An 18,646-nucleotide genomic window follows, 5' to 3' on the forward strand; every position below is an offset into this window, starting at 1 on the left:
ATCAACTTTTGTCTGTATTTATTGTTTTGCTTTCCTCGTGTTGTCCCTTTAATGTTCCTGTCTTTTGTCTTGCAATAAAGAAACTCTTAATATTCACATCAATTCAACGTAAAATTAGCATCTTCTTTATTGAGCTGTTAATCATCTTAATCATCTTAATCATGTGAGCATTAGTGAACCTGGGAAAGGGAAGGGTAAACTGCCTTTGTATTGTGATTGATTGCGTTCATATTGTATAAGTTATGTTTTATTGAAGGGACATTCGAGGCAAAAGGAAACGCTCTGCCCTGCTACCTTATGTGTTTCATACCTGCTTTATTCTTGACCTCAGAGCTCAGAGGTCTCACGGGATCCGTCAGCACCGATAGAGTAGTACGGACACCGTAGAGTGCATGTGCACCTTATCAGTGAAAGCACTGTGATCTCTGCTCTGGAGATAAGGCTCATATAAATGATTTGCCATCTGTCGTTGTGTTGTTCCGCAGCTCTTTACAAAGACGACATTTATTAATTCTGAGGACAGTAGAAAGAACGGCAGCGGGAGAGGATGGGAGAGCGAGAGGCCAATCAGAGAGAAAACATAGGCATGGCAGAAAGGTCAGTGACGGACACATTGATTCAACCTTATCTATCGAGCTGTATGTAAAAACTCATTTATTTTCCAAAAGGCGTGGTGTGAGTTTTGTAGGATATCACCAAATATTTCTTCTTAAATGTTAAATGTTGTTCACGTGATTACATAGAAAGATGTGTGATCGCTTCTTCTATGTTTTTTTTTGCCGTGTTCCTCCAGGGCGAGGCCGCAGTCTAACCGCCAAGGACAAAAGACAGACCTTTATCTGGGCTTTTTAACAAAACAACAACTGATAATCATATCTGTGGCTGTTGGACTCGTCGTCCTGGTGATTATCATCACGGTCGCAGCCGTGCTCGGCACAAAGTCAGGTACATACGAGATCTTTGCCATAAAATGGTTCATTGAAGTGGCCGTTTAGTCAGGATAAAACATCAGACACATGTTCATCAACGTTAATACAAGCCTAATTAAGACAATGTACATATCTAGTAGCAGATTCAGAGACGTAATCATGTGTAGAAGTAAAGTAATGTTGTCTGTCTGACTCAGAGGAACGCTTGTTTGGCTCCAAAATCATCTCATTCATCTCACACTTAATATTCTACCACTGAAGGTAATACTGATCTCATTTAAATGTTTGTAGTGGAGTAATGCCAAACCATCCTCACCGAAAAAAACGGCCGTATAGGTCGTCTGTGCAAGCAGCTTATTACGACATATTTATGTTCTTGTTAGCATAGACCAGGGGTCAGCAACCTTTACTATCAAAAGAGCCATTTTAGGCAAAATAAAGTCATAATTTAACGAGAAAAAAAAGTTGTAATATTACGAGAATAAAGTCATAACTTTACGAGAAAAAAAGTCGTAATATTACGAGAATAAAGTCATAACTTTACGAGAAAGAAAAGTTGTAATATTGCGAGAATAAAGTCATAACTTAGCGATAAAAAAAAGTCGTAATATTACGAGAATAAAGTCATAACTTAACGAGAAAAAAAGTCGTAATATTACGAGAATAAAGTCAGAACTTTACGAGAAAAAAAGTCGTAATATTACGAGAATAAAGTCATAACTTTACGAGAAAGAAAAGTCGTAATATTGCGAGAATAAAGTCATAACTTTACGAGAAAAAGAAGTCGTAATATTACGAGAATAAAGTCATAACTTTACGAGAAAAAAAAGTCGTAATATTACGAGAATAAAGTCATAACTTTACGAGAAAAAAAAGTCGTAATATTACGAGATTAAAGTCATAACTTGACGAGAAAAAGTCGTAATATTACGAGAATAAAGTCATAACTTTACGAGAAAGAAAAGTCGTAATATTACGAGAATAAAGTCATAACTTTACGAGAAAAAGAAGTCGTAATATTACGAGAATAAAGTCATAGTTTTACGAGAAAAAAAGTCGTAATATTACGAGAATAAAGTCATAACTTGACAAGAAAAAGTCGTAATATTACGAGAATTAAGTCATAACTTTACGAGAAAAAAAGTCGTAATATTACGAGAATAAAGTCATAACTTGACAAGAAAAAGTCGCCACTGGAGAGGAGCTAAAGAGCTGCAGGTTGCTGACCCCTGACATAGACTGTACAGTATATAAGAAGTGTGTCATTGTGAAATTTAAATGTACGTTTTGCGTCCAGCCAGATGCCAAGGTATTTATACTCCGAGACCCTGTCAATACTAAGTCCATTCACAATGTCCACAGTATCCCTGGCTCTAGAGAATAACATATATTTAGTCTTCTTTGCATTCAGAACTAATTTTTCAGATTTAAAAAGCGTATTTTGCAATTTGTCAAAGGCTTGTTTAAGGATGTCAGTGGCTGAGTGTGCAGTATCAGCAAAGCAAAACACTTTGTCATCCACATAAAGATAATATTAAAACTTTATAATGCCATTATCCAAAGTTTTATTTGATTAGGATGGTCAAAGTTCTTTTGATAACACATGCTGTTAATTTTAATGGGATAATGGCCCATGTGTATCACTAGGCAACAGTTCCTGTTGGATCCCTCTTCCAGGATGGACAGACGTGCAATAGATGTCGTGTGTACAAAGTACAACATAATGAAAATACAACGTAGACAATCCATATGACAAAAATGAATACATATAATGTGAACATAGGGAAATAAACAGCGGTCTCCTGGATGTTTGTTGTTCGAACCATCCATCCACCCCGGCCTCCTCCCTACACAGACTTTGTAGTTCTTTACATTATGTTTCACTTGTTCAAAAATCATAAGCCCTTCCCAGGATTATTAATATTTTCTTTGGACCCTCCCCTTGACTAAGAGAAAAACTGCAACACCCTCCCAACAACATCTCAAATGAATATATCACTGTTGAATTGCCGTTATTCATTTAAGTGCACAAATCATTTAAGATAGTGTGCTCCAGTTTAATCATTTTCACATTATTTCATTTTCACAATCACATCTGTTCAAAATGTACCTTAAAGGGAGATTTGTCAAGTATTTAATACTCTTAACAACATGGGAGTGGACAAATATGCTGCTTTATGCAAATGTATGTATATATTTATTATTGGAAATCAATTAACAACACAAAACAATGACAGATATTGTCCAGAAACCCTCACAGGTACTGCATTTAGCATAAAACAATATGCTAAAATCATAACATGGTGAACTGCAGCCCAACAGGCAACAACAGCTGTCAGTGTGTCAGTGTGCTGACTTGACTATGACTTGCCCCAAACTGCATGTGATTATCATAAAGTGGGCATGTCTGTAAAGGGGAGACTCGTGGGTACCCATAGAACCCATTTACATTCACATATCTTGAGGTCAGAGGTCAAGGGACCCCTTTAGAAATAGCCATGCCCGTTTTTCCTCGCCAAAATTTAGTGTAAGTTTAGAGTGTTATTTAGCCTCCTTTGCAACAAGCTAGTTTGACATGGTCAGCACCAAAGGATTCATTAGGTTTTTCTAGTTTCATATGATGCCAGTGTCTTTAAAACTGAGCCTACTACAACCTAGTGGCGTTAAAACAAATTTGCGTTAACGCTTTATTATCGCGTTAACTTCGACAATCCTAAACAAAAAAAACTCCTGCTTTCCTCTTTTGGTCTGAATGATGTTTTTACAGTCCTACACTTGCATATACGTACCTGCTTTTGTCTTGCCATCCAATCAGGTTCCTCGGCTCCTCGGCCCTCGTTTTCTACCGACGGAGACATGCTGGACTTCCTGGTTCAGTCGGGTGACATCAGCGAACCCGACGGTCTGTTGGCTACCTGGTTTCACAGAGCTAACAGCAAGGAGGAAATGAACACGGCTCTCGCGAGTAAACTCACTGATCTGATGGCGCAATAGCAACATTACACCTCCATTATATACAGGATTTGTCAAAACCTGTACCCCCTTTCTCTCCTCCTCTCAGGTGGTGTTATGATCCTGGAGGCTGATATCACTCTGGAGGGTTATGGAACACCCAGTGAGAAGCCAATCCCTATCATGGCCCACCCTCCTGCCATCTACAGTAACAACACTCTGGACCAGTGGTTGGATGCTGTGCTGGCCTCTAGAAAAGGTACCGTAGAGTAGAACAGGTGTGCCTTTCTGTTTCTTCATCTGTCATACTTGCCAACCTTGAAACCTTAAGAATAGGGATGATTTCAAAACCAAAGCTGGGGGGGTCCTTGCCCAAAAAAGGTGAGTTTCGGAGACTTCGTTTCCTGCAGTCTCGCGACTTTTAACTTTTGATTTTACCTTTAATTCTCAGGAAAGAAAACTGAATAATTTGCCCCTCTTTTACAGGCACAGAAAACTATAAAACACAAAAAAAGGGAAAGGGGAAAAGCATAATAGATTCTTTTAAGAAGGAAAGCACCAGTTGTAATGCTCTGTGTCTCTCTCTGCAGGCATGAAGTTGGATTTTAAGTCTCTGAGATCGGTGGGTTTGTCATTGGACCTGCTTACTCAAAAGAACAGTAGCAGAGGAATAAACAGGCCTGTGTGGGTTAATGCTGACATCCTCCTAGGTCCCAACACACCAGCCTTCCTGCCTCTAATCAACGGAACCAGGTGAAAAAGACAGATTTTCATGCATTTTGTCCATCAGTTCTTTGCGATTCATAGGCTTGTATGGTACATGTATTATTGCCATCCCCATCCCCTCAGCAAAGATGGATTTAGATCAGATTTAGGTTGGGAGAGACATTGATAATCCACCCTGTGAGATAATAATAGGATGCAAGAAAAGGTAGAACAGAATTGATAGACTGGATGTTAGTGAATTGCGTAGATAACACAAACTGAGTTTCACATTTCCATTAACTCACTGCCCCGTCATCCTTCCTTCCTTTTCCAGATTTCTGCAGTTGATTCAGGAGAAGTTTCCAGATGTGACTTTGTCTCCTGGATGGAAGGTATCACATGATCACAACCTTTGTAGCTTTATAGGCTTTAGAGACAAGCCGGTAATAGAGCGCTGCAGGAATGAGTCCTAAAACCCGTAAATGAGTTTTAGCACTTTTAGCACTTCCTGTTCCCTCGTCTGGACGTCAATGAGTTATTAGTTAGATGCCTGAAATAAGGTCTGTGGTTAACACAAGCTGAAGAGATTTTAACGTTTTGTTCTACGACATAAAATACTTCCGTGAATTTTGAAGATTTCACGTCTTCAAAAAGACGGTTGCTAACAAGAGGCCGGATGAGACTTCTAAATATCTTCACGTTGTGTAAACGTGCGTCCATGTGACCGTGGTGTAGTTTGTTTATAGCCTAACTTTTTTACTTCTGCCAATTGCACTCACGCTTCAAAAATCATAAAAGTGGTGTTCATTTGTGGAGATGATCTTGATGAACAAAACGTGCTGGTATCATAAATGTTTGCTACAGTACTCATAGTAAGAAGCTGACAAAGAAAATATGTGTGTTTTCAGGGCCTTTAATGCTCTCCAGAGGATAAACCGGTTTGATGTAGTTAACGACATCGTCCTTCCATTCGCGTAACGCAAAGCATTACATTCTTGAAGGATAGCAAGGATGTCGCTCCATTTTTCAAGGAGGAATCCAACAATTGTTAAAACCTCACGGGACTGCTAGCTACGCTGTAGACCTTTAGTCCAGCAGCTGACATTGCATTGTTTCTGACAGGTAGCCTACGCTCCTCCACTCTTCGTTAAAACCTACACCAGGGCCATGGTGGAAGACATGTACGATATGATCAAAGATGTCCCCCAAAAGGTAAGCTTTAAAAGACACGCAAAAATAACGTCATGTTCCTTAAGTTTTCATGTTATACCTGCACCTTCAGTCTAGCTCCGGGGTCAGCAACCGTTACAATCAAAAGAGACATTGTAGGCAACAAAAAAAAAATCTGTCTGGAGCCGCAAAACATTTGAGCATTGTGAGTATAGAGTATATAAGTCTAATGTAGTGAGGGCCAAAGTGCAAATGTACAACAAAGTGTTAGGGCCACATAGAGGGGGAAAAATCGTAGATTTCCAGAATAAAGTCATAATATTACGAGAAAAAAAAGTCTTAATGTTACGAGAATAAAGTCATAAATTCGACTTGACTTGACTTGAACTTTACGAGAAAAAAAAGTAATAACTTTCCGAGAAAAAAATAATATAACAAATAAAATGAATACTTTATAATATTACGATTTTTTTTTCTCGTTAATTTATGACTTTATTCTCGTAATATTATGACTTTACTCTCAAAATCTCAGATTTTTTTTTTCCTCAATGTGGCCTTAATACTCCGTCGTACCATAGACCTACAACAATGATAAATAAGAATTAAAATGTAAACAAAAAACAGTTATTCATTTCCATTTTCAGGTTGCTGACCCCTGGTCTAGCTTTAAAACTGAACCTGCTACAGCCTCTGAAAGACAGTAAAGTCGGGTGTCAGGGGGTTAATGTCCAACGAGAAGATCTCAATAGTATCTAACAGGAGTGTTCGTAACACTGAAAGAAGAACTCTGTTGCTTCCCTCCTCACATTTCTTTGTACAGTTTTTTTTTTAAATTGTAGATGTTAAAATGTGTTCAACATTAGTTGGGAGGTAGGGAGGGAGGGAGGACAGGTAACATCGTCACCACGGTTTCATTTGTTCACAGTCATTACATCACAGTGAGTTTTAAAATCTGCAATGAATCATTAAGAGTAATTTGTGTCTTCAGGTGACGTTCCCGGTCCATGTCATGTTGGTTCGCAGTGGCTGGCAGCACATCAGCTGGCTCCTCAGCCAGTCGTCACGGTAACGCAGACGACTTCCATCTGTATCACGGCGATGAGGGAAAACCAATCATTTATTTATTAATAAGAATAACTGAAGCCAAACATTTTCACACACAGAATGATTCACTGTTTGCATTTCCTCTCTCATCTCTGCTTGACTTTTCTTTTTTTTTTGAACACATATCAGTTCATGGAAGCTTTCACACTTTAATGTTTATTTCCTCTGTGACACTGAGACTGTTTCGGGGCTGTGATTTGGTTTCCCAGGTTCAGTCTGACATTGTGGCAAGGTTCGATTCACCCAAACATCAGTGACCTGCTGTTCGTTCGTGAGAACAGCCACCCCGCCAGGGTCTACTACGATATCTATGAGCCAACGCTGTCTGCATTCAAAGAGGCTTCAAGTAAGGACTTCCAGAAGCAGTGACCACATTTACAGTCAGTCGTTTGATGCAAATATGAATCAATAATTCTGGCAAAATGTTGGGTGCAAAACGTGGTAAAAGAATTTTCAATTTAGCATTTGTATTGCTGAATACCTGCTGCAAAAAGATTTTTTTTAAATATTAAAACTACATTAAAGCTTCGGTAGGCAGAATGTTTTTGGCATCATTGGGCAAAAATTCAATAATAACCTTTCCCATATTGTAATTCAAGTATTCTGAGACTTCTGCTCCTCCTCATGGCTCTGTTTTCAGACTTTAAAGGTCACCTATTATGCAAAATGCACTTTTCCATGTCTTTTAAACATCAATATCTGTCCCCAGTGTGTCTACAGGCCACCATAGTATCATAAAAGACCATCCTCTCTCTTTTTCTCCTCCTCCGTTTGTCCGGAAATGGGTGCAGAAAAAAAATTCGCTTTTTTCCTAGTCTTCTGACGTCATTAGGCAGAAATGCAAGCCATGTAAGGGTTTCCTGGTCGAACCAGAGAGAACCTTCAGTAGCTGACCCCGCCCCACAGCGCGTCACTGTCTCTCCTCCTCAACCTAACTTGAGCAAAGTCTGCAAGAACCAGCAGAACAGGCTTCATGTACTCCCATCATCTAAATATAACATGTTCTTTCACAAAGGCTTTATGTAATTACACTGTTTAAACAGATGATATTTATATATTATATATATTTGATGTCATGCATGTAGCAGAGTACAGGTAGTAAATAGTGACTTGTAAGCAACACAACACATTTCTGTTTCACAGTCAAACTTTATTTGAGTAGACAGATGACAATATTAATTATTCACAGCATTTGTAATCATCCCACCTGTTAGTTAGTTATGTTAACATGGTACAGGAGAAAGTCTTCAGCTCTGGTAAACTATGGTAAGCTAAGCTCCGGTGGTCTGTAGTCATGGTAACACAGAGACAGCTACTACTGTAAATAATATACCATTACTCTGATCTTCCATACATTTATCTTTTAGCAGAAATAATGAACTGACTACTGTTTCACATCTTCTATTTTCCACCCTGATGGTCGCTGTGTTTACACACCGTGTCATAGCGGTAGCATGTAGCTAACCGTTAGCATGTAGCTACATGCTAACGGGTTAGCTCTGTATCTCCCATCTGCTCTCAGCTGTCTGCTCTCAGCTATCTGCTCTCCTCTGGGATGATTCTGTCGGTCATTTCTCACAGATGGATCTGTAAAGTCAAACGTAAAACAGAGTGTATGTTTACGGTTTACAGAGTTGATGCATGAGGTAAACACTGAGCTAACTAACAGAGCTATAAATAGTATTATTTACCTGAGAGAAACCGTCAGGAAAACCTGGAATCTGGACCGCAGATGTTCATCATGTGTCGCCGATTTCTGATCAGATTCCTCCGGTAACGTGCGCTGGGTGAAGTTTCTGGTTTATAAACTTTAAAGTGGTTTATAAACTTTAAAGTGGTTTATAAGCTCTATTCTAGCTGCTATCTCTCCACTCCTCTCTCCAGAGCTTCTCCGGGAGGGAGGGAGAGGGTGACGCTGTTGTTGTTGAGGAAGTTTGCTCTGATTGGTCAGCGTTTTCTGTCAATCAGAGTGGGAGGAGACAGGCTGTGAATCAGTGGTTTTCAGACAGAGGCTGAATTAGGCTCTGAGGCAGGCAGACTCAGGCTGCAGTATGAGAAGAATAAAGGGTTTTTTGAACATTGCAGCATGTAAACATGTTCTAGTGCAACATTAAAATACATCTATGAACCTGGAAATGAGCATAATATGTGACCTTTAAGAAATGTATCCCGTGATGGGAGACTTTGGCCAATCACAGGTCATTTCAGAGAGAGAGCATTCCTATTGGCTGTGCTCCGGCTGGTGGGCGTTGTATGGGATTGGAGCAAATATGATTTTTAAAAAAAGTTATTTTTATAAAACGATCACTATATCCTGACAAACATTGAGTGCCGGTGCTCCTAATGACATCCGCAAGATTTCACAAACCAGGAGGAAAACAACCAATCAGAGCCAAGCTAGAGCCTTTCCGTCTCTGAGCAGCTGTCAATCACTCGCAAATTCCAATCCAGCGGTCAAACTAGGCAGCGCTAATCAAATATGAATCAATATTCTGTTACTGTAATGACTATTTCTCTCCTCAAATGTTTTCAGAAACATCTTGTAGTGTACTGTTTAGCTGTAAAATGAGAAAGTTTGTGACCCGGCAGCCATGTTGAGATCAGCTGAGGAAATACCAAGCACCGCCGAGCAGCCGGAGCACAAACTTTCTCATTTTACAGCTAAACAGTACACTATGATGATGATTCTGAAAACATTTGAGGTGAGAAATAGGCATTACAGTAACAGTAGTTTGATCGTTCGATCGGAGTTCGCGAGTGATTGACAGCTGCCTCCGTTGAATGAACAGCCAATAGGAACGCTCTCTCTCTCTGAAATGACCTGTGATTGGCTCCCATCACGGGATAGATTTCTTAAAGCCTGAAAACAGAGCCATGAGGAGGTGCAGAAGTTCAGTTTTCTCTCAGAACACTCTAATTAGAATATGCTGAAAGGTTATTATGGAATTTTTTTCCCAATGATGCCAAAAACATTCTGCCTACTGCTGCTTTAATCATTTAAAAAAAATGTTGGCGGTTCCAAAATTAATGTTTTATCTCTGTGGAAGTGTTTGGTTCCCACTCCTAACAAGGCTTGTGAGCCAATAGTATTACGACTACGTTGGTATCACTTGATATCTCTGGGTCATCAGTTAGTGTGGAATAAACAGATAAACGGCTGAGATTGACGGTAAGTGCCTGGCAACGACTTGTTGTGAAGTGAATGCAATGTGGGGGAGGGAGAATGCCCCATCTGAATGTTATCAATGCTATCAATAGCACCTTTAATTAAAATCCAAAAATAACCAGTAGGTTTTTGAATATTAGACACTTGTTACTACATTTCATTGCTCATAAAGATAATTCATAAGATATACACTCACCGGCCACTTTATTAGGTACACCTTGTACCTATCAAAGTGGCCGGTGAGTGTATATCAGTTGTAGAACATTATCATCTGTTGCCATGTCTGTGATACATGAGTCAAAAGTGAAAATCTATTTTTATCAGATGATGGGATAAGGTTAGGAATGACTTTCCGTTTACTTATTGCTGTATTCATTGTGTTTACAGGGCAGCAGGGCCTTCTGAGGAGATTCTATCCTGGAGGAGACCTGATGGACTTCCTCTATCCAGATCACAACTCAGACACCGACTTCCTGTCCACAGCCACACAACGCAACAGCCTGGCAGTCCGTTGGTTTAGAGTCACTGATCAGACCTCCCTGTTGGCTCAGCTCTCAGGTACAAACAGACGGACATTCACTTTCATCATTATCTGTTTTCACTCAATGAATAATTGATGTACTGATAGTCGGCTGTCTGGCTTTCATGGCGTTATCAGTGGTTATCAGCCCCATAGATATGGGTTAGAAGGGGCTTGCGACACTTACTAGTAAGTTCAGAAGGCCGTTATCAACAATTCACATTAGTAATAGAAATACACAAAGACAACGCCGACCTCTAGTGGCTGTAGTAATTATGATGGGAGCAAACAAGGAAGTCAGGTGACGTAGCATAAAGAGTAGACGCAGTTTGCCCCGCCTGAAGCATTAGAATGGTAGTGATAACAATTAATAACAGCCATTTAATGGGCTGATAACATTCTTCACTCTGAGTCATTAGTATCGTCAGTCATGTGAGTCGATAGTGTCGTCAGTTCCGTGAGTCATGTGAGTCGTTAGTCACAGGAGTCGTTAGTAACGTGAGTCGTTAGTATCGTCAGTCCTGTGAGTCGTGTGAAAACGACCAGTGTGTAAACCTGTTGACACTGTTTTACTTATGAATCCTAAAGCCAATGTGATGAAGCATTAATCCTGTTCACCTTTACTGTCCTGTTTATAACCCCTGTGTGTGTCCAGGTGGTGATGGTGGCATGCTGGTGGTTCAGGTGGCCTCTGACAGTAACAGACCTGGAGTCCCTCTGGTTGAAGGTTCTGGAAAGAGCTCAGCGGCTCTCACACTGCAGGTATATGAATGAAAAACAGGCCAGTTAGTGGCACAGGAAACCCTTTTCTCTTTCTTATTGTTTTTCTTTTTTAATGAGATTGATGTATTTTAGTTGGGCAATACAAGAAATGGCTGCAGTTGAAAGTCCTAATGGAGTGAAATGACCCGGAAGTATCTCAGTAGCAGCCGTGATAAGAGCTGTTTGAATCCTCTAAATGTTAAGGAAAGGTGTTTCAATGCTTCCTTTCTTATCTCCTTTAACAGAGGATACACTGGACCATCCTTTACCAAAAGGAAAGGAGATAATGCCGTCCCACAAATCCTTGCGGCCGCAACTTTTAAAGCGACGCACCATTCTACCGTTCATGAAAACAAACGATATGTTTATCGATATGTTAACAAAAAGTAAAAAACATACGATGATTCGTCCACCGTGTCTCGTTGAGCTCAACCGTCTCACACTGGATGTTCTTCCAGATTAGACTCTCACAGCAGAAGCTGATCTGGTGTCTGCCTTTGCATTTCTTTGGTCTTATTAGTCGTTTTGTGCAGCTCTTTATTATATTTCTATGAACAACAGAAATGTGCAATATGGACGAATAAGGCCTTATGTGTGTGTATGTGTGTTTGCAGGACGTCCTGCAGCTGCTCGGGCAGAGAGCTGGTGCACCCTGGGGTGTTCACCTGCGGATCTCCACTCAGCAGCTTCTGGAAGCTTCTCTCAAGCTGCTGCACTCGGCCTACAGCGGAGAGAGGCTCTACAGGCCTGTGTGGATCAGCATGGAGGGTTTACAGAGCACTGATAACACCAAGGTACGTAGCCTCCTGCCTGAGCCAACATGGGTTTCTGCTACACAAAGAACTGGACTTCAATTTCTACTGATTTCATCCCAGAAATCAGTAGTTTATTCCTGCTAGATAAAGAGTGTTGAAGCAGTGTTAGCAACGTCTCAAAGAATTACATTTATTAAAATGATGATGGTTTTATTAGTTTTCTAATTTATTACATTGTTCTATTTGGTAACACTTTATTATAACCATCATTTATAAATGGTACATTGATAGTTAATTAAGCTTAGTTAATAGTTATTTTACTGGTCGCCATGGCAGCGACCTGTCAATCACAAGGTACGGTAGCCACGCCCTAAAGCATCCCCTGCTTTATGGTCTATTTGACTCTAAATGGGATCATAATTTACTAAATGAACATCATGCTGTATTGAAGAAGACTTGAAACTAGCGATTGAGACCATAAACTCATGTTTACAATGTTTACTGAGGTAATAAATCAAGTGAGAAGTAGGCTCATTTTCTCATAGACTTCTATACAATCTGACTTCTTTTTGCAACCAGAGGAGTCGCCCCCTGCTGGCTGTTAGAAAGAATGCAGGTTTAAGGCTCTTCAGCATTGGCTTCACTTTTTGGTCGCCCCTTGGCAAAAACACTGTAGGAATTTCCAAAGGTCAATATCAGGCCAATATATATCAAAACTAATATGCCATACGTAATCGAGGGAAGTAAGTGTCACAGTGTCGTCATTCAGGTATTATAGTTAAATGCATTTTGGAGGTGCTTGTCTTTGTGCTTCCGCTCCGCCACATGCAGCACCGTAGTGCCCATCCTCCGCTGTGACGTCCTCCTCTCTCTTTCAGGAGTTTGTAGCCACAGTAGAGAGGCTGTTCCCGTACGTCACCGTCGTCCTGGCAGAGCAGAACTGGCCTCCTCTGATCCCAGGCTTGTCTCAGAGGGTGGCTCTACATCTCAACGCAGCGTCACTGCCGGCAGGACAGGAGGCGATTAACTCTCTGATGGGAATGATGGATAGATATGACCTGTTAGTGGAGGAGGACACACAAAGCAGCGCTGGAGCTTTCGCTGTCTTCAAAGGACTCATGACCCAGCGAAGGAGAGCTAACACAAACCTGTATGTGATATCTGGTCAATCCTAACTGAGGATGGATATGACCAACACATTGTTAATCATAGCCTGACTGGCTCATTACTGATCTATCCGTGTATACGCAGGCTAATGTGGGGGGGAATTATTGTACATAATGCTGCCATAAAGTGTCCTTGAGTTGTCTTGTCTTGCACTGAAATAAAATCAAATGTAGGATGCCACTTGTACACGTAGAGTGACATCTTTCATACCTCTTAATTTGCAAAAAAAAATCTGTTGTTGTTGGCAATCCATCAAATAAGGAATAATGTACAGCTAGCGGTTCATTGTTGTGAGAGAATCCCCAACAGGGCGATGCTGCAGGGTCTCTCGTCGCCCTGAAGGGGATTCTTTCACAACAATGACCCGCTAGCTCAGGGGTCAGCAACCTGCGTCTCTTTAGCCCCTCTCCAGTGGCTCCCTGGGGATTTTTAAAAATGGAAATGAATAACTGTTTTTTGTTTACATTTTCATTTTTATTTATTATTGTTGTAGGGTTCTGTGGTACGACGGTACGACGGAGTATTAGGGCCATATTGAGGAAAAAAAATAATCTGAGATTTCGAGAAAAAAGACGTAATATTATATATTAATAGTAATTTTACGTGTTATTTTCTTTTCTTTTTTCTCGCAAAGTTATGACTTTATTCTGTAATTCTCAGATGTTTTTCCCTCAATGTGGCCCTAATACTCTGTAGTACATTGTCTCTTTGGCCCTCACTGCATTAGACTTATATACTATATACTTAGACTATAAACTGTGTTACCTTCATCACAATGCTCAAATGTTTTGCAGCTCCAGACACATTTTTTTGCCTAAAATGGCTCTTTTGATAGTAAAGGTTGCTGACCCCTGCGCTAGCTGCACATTATCCCGCTTATTACACGGCTACTTACTTAAGAAATCAATATTTTGACACAATAACAGTCCGCCAGGGTCCGACATCAGAGATGCGCCCATAGCAACGGTCTGAAAACTGAACAGAGTTTGAGGAAGAGTTTATGAGAAATGTGGAGCCATCACCAAAGCCTGAGGAGCCAAGAAATATTTTACAACTGAACACTGAAATGTTTTCAAATGTGGAGCAGGTTTGAACCGAGGCTCCGTTTGTAAATGAGGAAACATCCTGTGCGTTCCAATACTCATACTACCATACTACTTAGTATGCCAGAAAAAAAGATTTCTCATGTCCCAATACATAGTATGTCAAATGCATTATGCCAAAGCTACCAGGATGTCCTACTACATCTGGTCACATTTTACAGAATGAAAGCCAGCATGCTTTTCTGGCTGTTCTGATCCACAATCCTCTGCACAGCAGATATATTGTATGTATACTGCATGCAACAGTACGTACTTTGTAAGGGCAGCTGCAGTGTACTAAAAATAAAAATAAAAAGTATGTGATTTGGGACGTAGTCAGTCGTGCTGCTCCTCTTCCTGGAATGAATCATAACTTGATAACTCCTCCCTCCTCTTCCTGCTCTCAAACACAGACAGCTACACAGTCTATTTACTTCCTTGTTCCCTCCCCTTCAGATCTACAGTTTGAAGGAGGGTGTAACCAACATGGTGAGAGCTGACAGGCTCCATTCACCTCACAGACACATGCTGTTTAGATCAGAGCTCAAACTAGTGTCGGTTCACAGGAAGTGAAACTCAGACAGTCGTTGCTACTGAGAGGTGAAATGGCGCAGAAAGGAGTTCAGCTGGACCAGGAAGAAGTCTCTTGTTCGATCTGTCTGGATCTACTGAAGGATCCGGTGACTACTTCCTGTGGACACAGCTACTGCATGAACTGTATTAAAGGCTTCTGGGATGGAGAAGAAGAGAAGAAGATCTACAGCTGCCCTCAGTGTAGGCAGACCTTCACACCGAGGCCTGTCCTGATGAAAAGCACCATGTTAGCAGTTTTAGTGGAGAAACTGAAGAAGACTGGACTCCAAGCTGCTCCTGCTGATCACTGCTATGCTGGACCTGAAGATGTGGCCTGTGATGTCTGTACTGGGAGGAAACTGAAAGCCTTCAAGTCCTGTCTGGTGTGTCTGGCCTCTTACTGTGAGAAACACCTCCAGCCTCATTATGACTCAGCTCCATTAAAGAAACACAAGCTGGTGGAGCCCTCCAAGAAGCTCCAGGAGAACATCTGCTCTCGTCACGATGAGGTGATGAAGATGTTCTGTCGTACTGATCAGCAGTGTATCTGTTATCTCTGCTCTGTGGATGAACATAAAGGCCACGACACCGTCACAGCTGCAGCAGAAAGGACCGAGAGGCAGAGAGAGCTGGAGGTGAGTCGACTCAACATCCAGCAGAGGATCCAGGACAGAGAGAAAGATGTGAAGCTGCTCCAACAGGAGTTGGAGGCTGTCAATCGCTCTGCTGATAAAGCAGTGGAGGACAGTGAGAAGATCTTCACCAAGCTGATCCGTCTCATGGAGAAAAGAAGCTGTGATGTGAAGCAGCAGGTCAGATCCCAGCAGAAAAGTGAAGTGAGTCGAGTCAAAGAGCTTCAGGAGAAGGTGGAGCAGGAGATCACTGAGCTGAAGAGGAGAGACGCTGAGCTGAAGCTGCTGTCACACACAGAGGATCACGACCAGTTTCTACTCGACTACCCCTCACTGTCACCTCTCAGTGAATCTACACACTCATCCAGCATCAATATCCGTCCTCTGAGCTACTTTGAGGACGTGACGGCGGCTGTGTCAGAAGTCAGAGATAAACTACAGGACGTTCTGAGAGAGAAATGGACAAACGTCTCACAGACAGTGACTGAAGTGGATGTTTTACTGCCACAACCAGAGCCCAAGACCAGAGCTGGATTCTTACAATATTCACGAGAAATCACACTGGATCCAAACACAGCACACACAGAGCTGTTATTATCTGACGGGAACAGAAAAGCAACATTAATGAGAGAACAACAGTCTTATTCTAGTCACCCAGACAGATTCACTGCAAGGCGTCAGGTCCTGAGTAGAGAGAGTCTGACTGGACGTTGTTACTGGGAGGTGGAGAGGAGAGGGGGAGGAGTTCATGTAGCAGTCGCATACAAGAGTATCAGGAGAGCAGGGGGGTGGAATGAATGTGTGTTTGGACGGAATGACAAATCTTGGGCGTTACGTTGTGACGATGACAGTTATATATTTTGGTACAACAAAGGCCAAACCCCCGTCTCAGGTCCTCAGTCCTCCAGAGTAGGAGTGTACCTGGATCACAGTGCAGGTATTCTGTCCTTCTACAGCGTCTCTGAAACCATGACTCTCCTCCACAGAGTCCAGACCACATTCACTGAGCCTCTCTATGCTGGACTTTGGCTTCTTTATTGTGATACCACTGCTGAGTTGTGTAAACTGAAATAGACAGAAGTCATTTAAGGGTTCAATTCTGTGTTTTAACTCTTAAACTTATCTGGTGTCCATCATTGTTGCTGCAGAGCTGATTTTTCTTTTCATGTCTTCACTGCACAGAGATCAGCTGTCAATCAAACATTACGGGCTCTACTTTGACCAAAGAACGTTTATTACCAAGAAGTGAAAGTCAATTGTTTATTCCATTGTAACGTCAGCGCCCAGCAGCAGAGCTACGCTTCCGCCATTTTGGACTGAAAGTGACTACCGGACGCCAGTAAAACGTCCGCCTACAAAGTGACGTACAAAAGTAAAACTACATTATTTCTATTCTATTGTCACATTCTACCAAAACGGCCGGTGTTGAACCATAAAATATTATGAATATAAGAAGCGTTTTCAGTCCAAAATGGTGGCGGCGGCTGTCGTCATAAAAGCAGCAGAGTTGCGTCTCTTTGCTTCTACACTCTTTGCTTTGACATCTTCTCATGAGTTGTTCTGTAAATGTGTGAGTGTCTTCAGGTGGCGCTCCTTCCTGTGTCTGTTTCACTGCTCATGATGATCTTTGTTCACCTGAACTGATATTTCTCTGCATGAAAATGTAAACTTCTCTGTGCTCTAAATGTTTGATGAATATTTGTATATATATATATGTGTGTGTGTGTGTGTGTGTGTGTGTTGTTGTTTCTCTTCCACTGCACGGGTCTTAAAGGAAGGTCTAGTGATTTATTTCTTATCATAGATATTCTGTTCTCACCACTTTTTGTAAAGATATCTAGAATCACATTTATTTGTTGGGCAGACTAAATGTTGTCGTCCAGATCGACGTACAAACGAGATACTGAGATGTTTAATGAAACTGTAATTATCATGATCATAATCAATAAGGAAATCATTATTCTCTGTTACATCGCTGAGATTCTGCTCAAACAAACTGATTGTGTGGATGAAAATGAATCTGTACGTGAAATCATTGTAACAAGAGTCATTTAACAGACTTTACTGATGGGATGTGTGAACAAACTGAAGGTTTCTATAATCAATAAACAAGAATGAACTAAGTCTTCTCTTCCTGTCTTTTTTCCAGGGTATCATACAAAGCTCCAGGCTGCTTTGGATCAGGATGACGTCCTGAAATTGAACCGTTTTGTCACAAATGCTTCAAAGTAGATCGTTAAATATGTGAAAAAAATGATTATAAAGCCATTTAAATATTTCAGGACAGTTTAGTTTGATAACTCCCTGTTGTCAGTCAGCTGTTTGTAACCAGTCAAAGAACAGAGTTTGTCGTGAAATCACACTGGATCCAAACTTATTTGGTGTTCATGGTACTTAACCTCCAAATCACTATTCCAATGCTTTGTTTATTTATTATATATAAGTATGTAATAATTATGAATGAATCCCAAATATATCCCATTAAATAAGGAATAATCCCACAACATTATTCATATTTAACATTAATTATTATTAGTTATTCTCAGATGGATTTCGCTGTTTGTTGTGTGTAGAGGAGGCTTTACTTTACTGTTTAATTTCTGGACTACTCCACACTGTCTTCTGTCTGAGTGTCCTGAATAGTGTATATAGAGTAGTCTTTGTCCAAATGAACCCGTAAAAATTCACAAGTGCATGTTTTTCTCTCAGTTTGGGGCTCCGTTCTCACTAGGCCGTCGTTTTCCTCACCCTAACAGAGCTCTTGGTGATAGAGCGGCCCAGTGAGGGCTGTGTGGCAGTAAGAAAAGCTGTTGTTGCCTCCTGTGATCACTCATTTTAAATGTCAGCGTAGCCCATCACACAGTACGGCTGCTGTCATTAAACAGTATCACATGATATTGTGATTGAGTAATGCTCAGCAGAGCAGCAGCTTGGGAATGACTGCTGGTCAGCAGGTGGTACTATCTACGAAAATAATGTGAAATACTTCTCCTGTGATCGTTTCTTGTGTTTGAAAGTGCTTCTGTCTCCGTATATTGACTGCTGAACACGTGGAGGTTCTCTCAGAAAGCGCCAACTTCGACCACAAGAGGTCAGGAGTGCTCAGTTTTAAAGTCATCTGAGGATGTT

General features: G+C 41.0%; 2 protein-coding genes across 2 annotated transcripts; both read left to right on the top strand.

Annotated features, from left to right (window-relative positions):
• The first annotated feature begins 433 nt into the window (after positions 1–433).
• On the top strand, positions 434–13,416 carry fam151a (family with sequence similarity 151 member A). The gene is made up of 13 exons (XM_074650094.1): positions 434–597; positions 794–945; positions 3,745–3,894; positions 3,991–4,140; positions 4,472–4,634; positions 4,921–4,978; positions 5,709–5,798; positions 6,745–6,821; positions 7,070–7,206; positions 10,414–10,584; positions 11,202–11,308; positions 11,923–12,102; positions 12,942–13,416. Exons 1-13 carry the CDS (start codon positions 548–550, stop codon positions 13,236–13,238), a joined length of 1,782 nt encoding a protein of 593 aa, XP_074506195.1. The 5' UTR covers positions 434–547; the 3' UTR covers positions 13,239–13,416.
• A 1,396-nt stretch (positions 13,417–14,812) lies between these two features.
• On the top strand, positions 14,813–17,638 carry LOC141776446 (tripartite motif-containing protein 16-like). The gene is made up of 2 exons (XM_074650059.1): positions 14,813–16,708; positions 16,811–17,638. Exon 1 carries the CDS (start codon positions 14,918–14,920, stop codon positions 16,589–16,591), a length of 1,674 nt encoding a protein of 557 aa, XP_074506160.1. The 5' UTR covers positions 14,813–14,917; the 3' UTR covers positions 16,592–16,708; positions 16,811–17,638.
• Positions 17,639–18,646: the final 1,008 nt, after the last annotated feature.

The sequence above is a fragment of the Sebastes fasciatus genome, chromosome 11 (genome assembly GCF_043250625.1).
Source record: "Sebastes fasciatus isolate fSebFas1 chromosome 11, fSebFas1.pri, whole genome shotgun sequence".
NCBI classification, from domain to species: Eukaryota; Metazoa; Chordata; class Actinopteri; order Perciformes; family Sebastidae; genus Sebastes; species Sebastes fasciatus.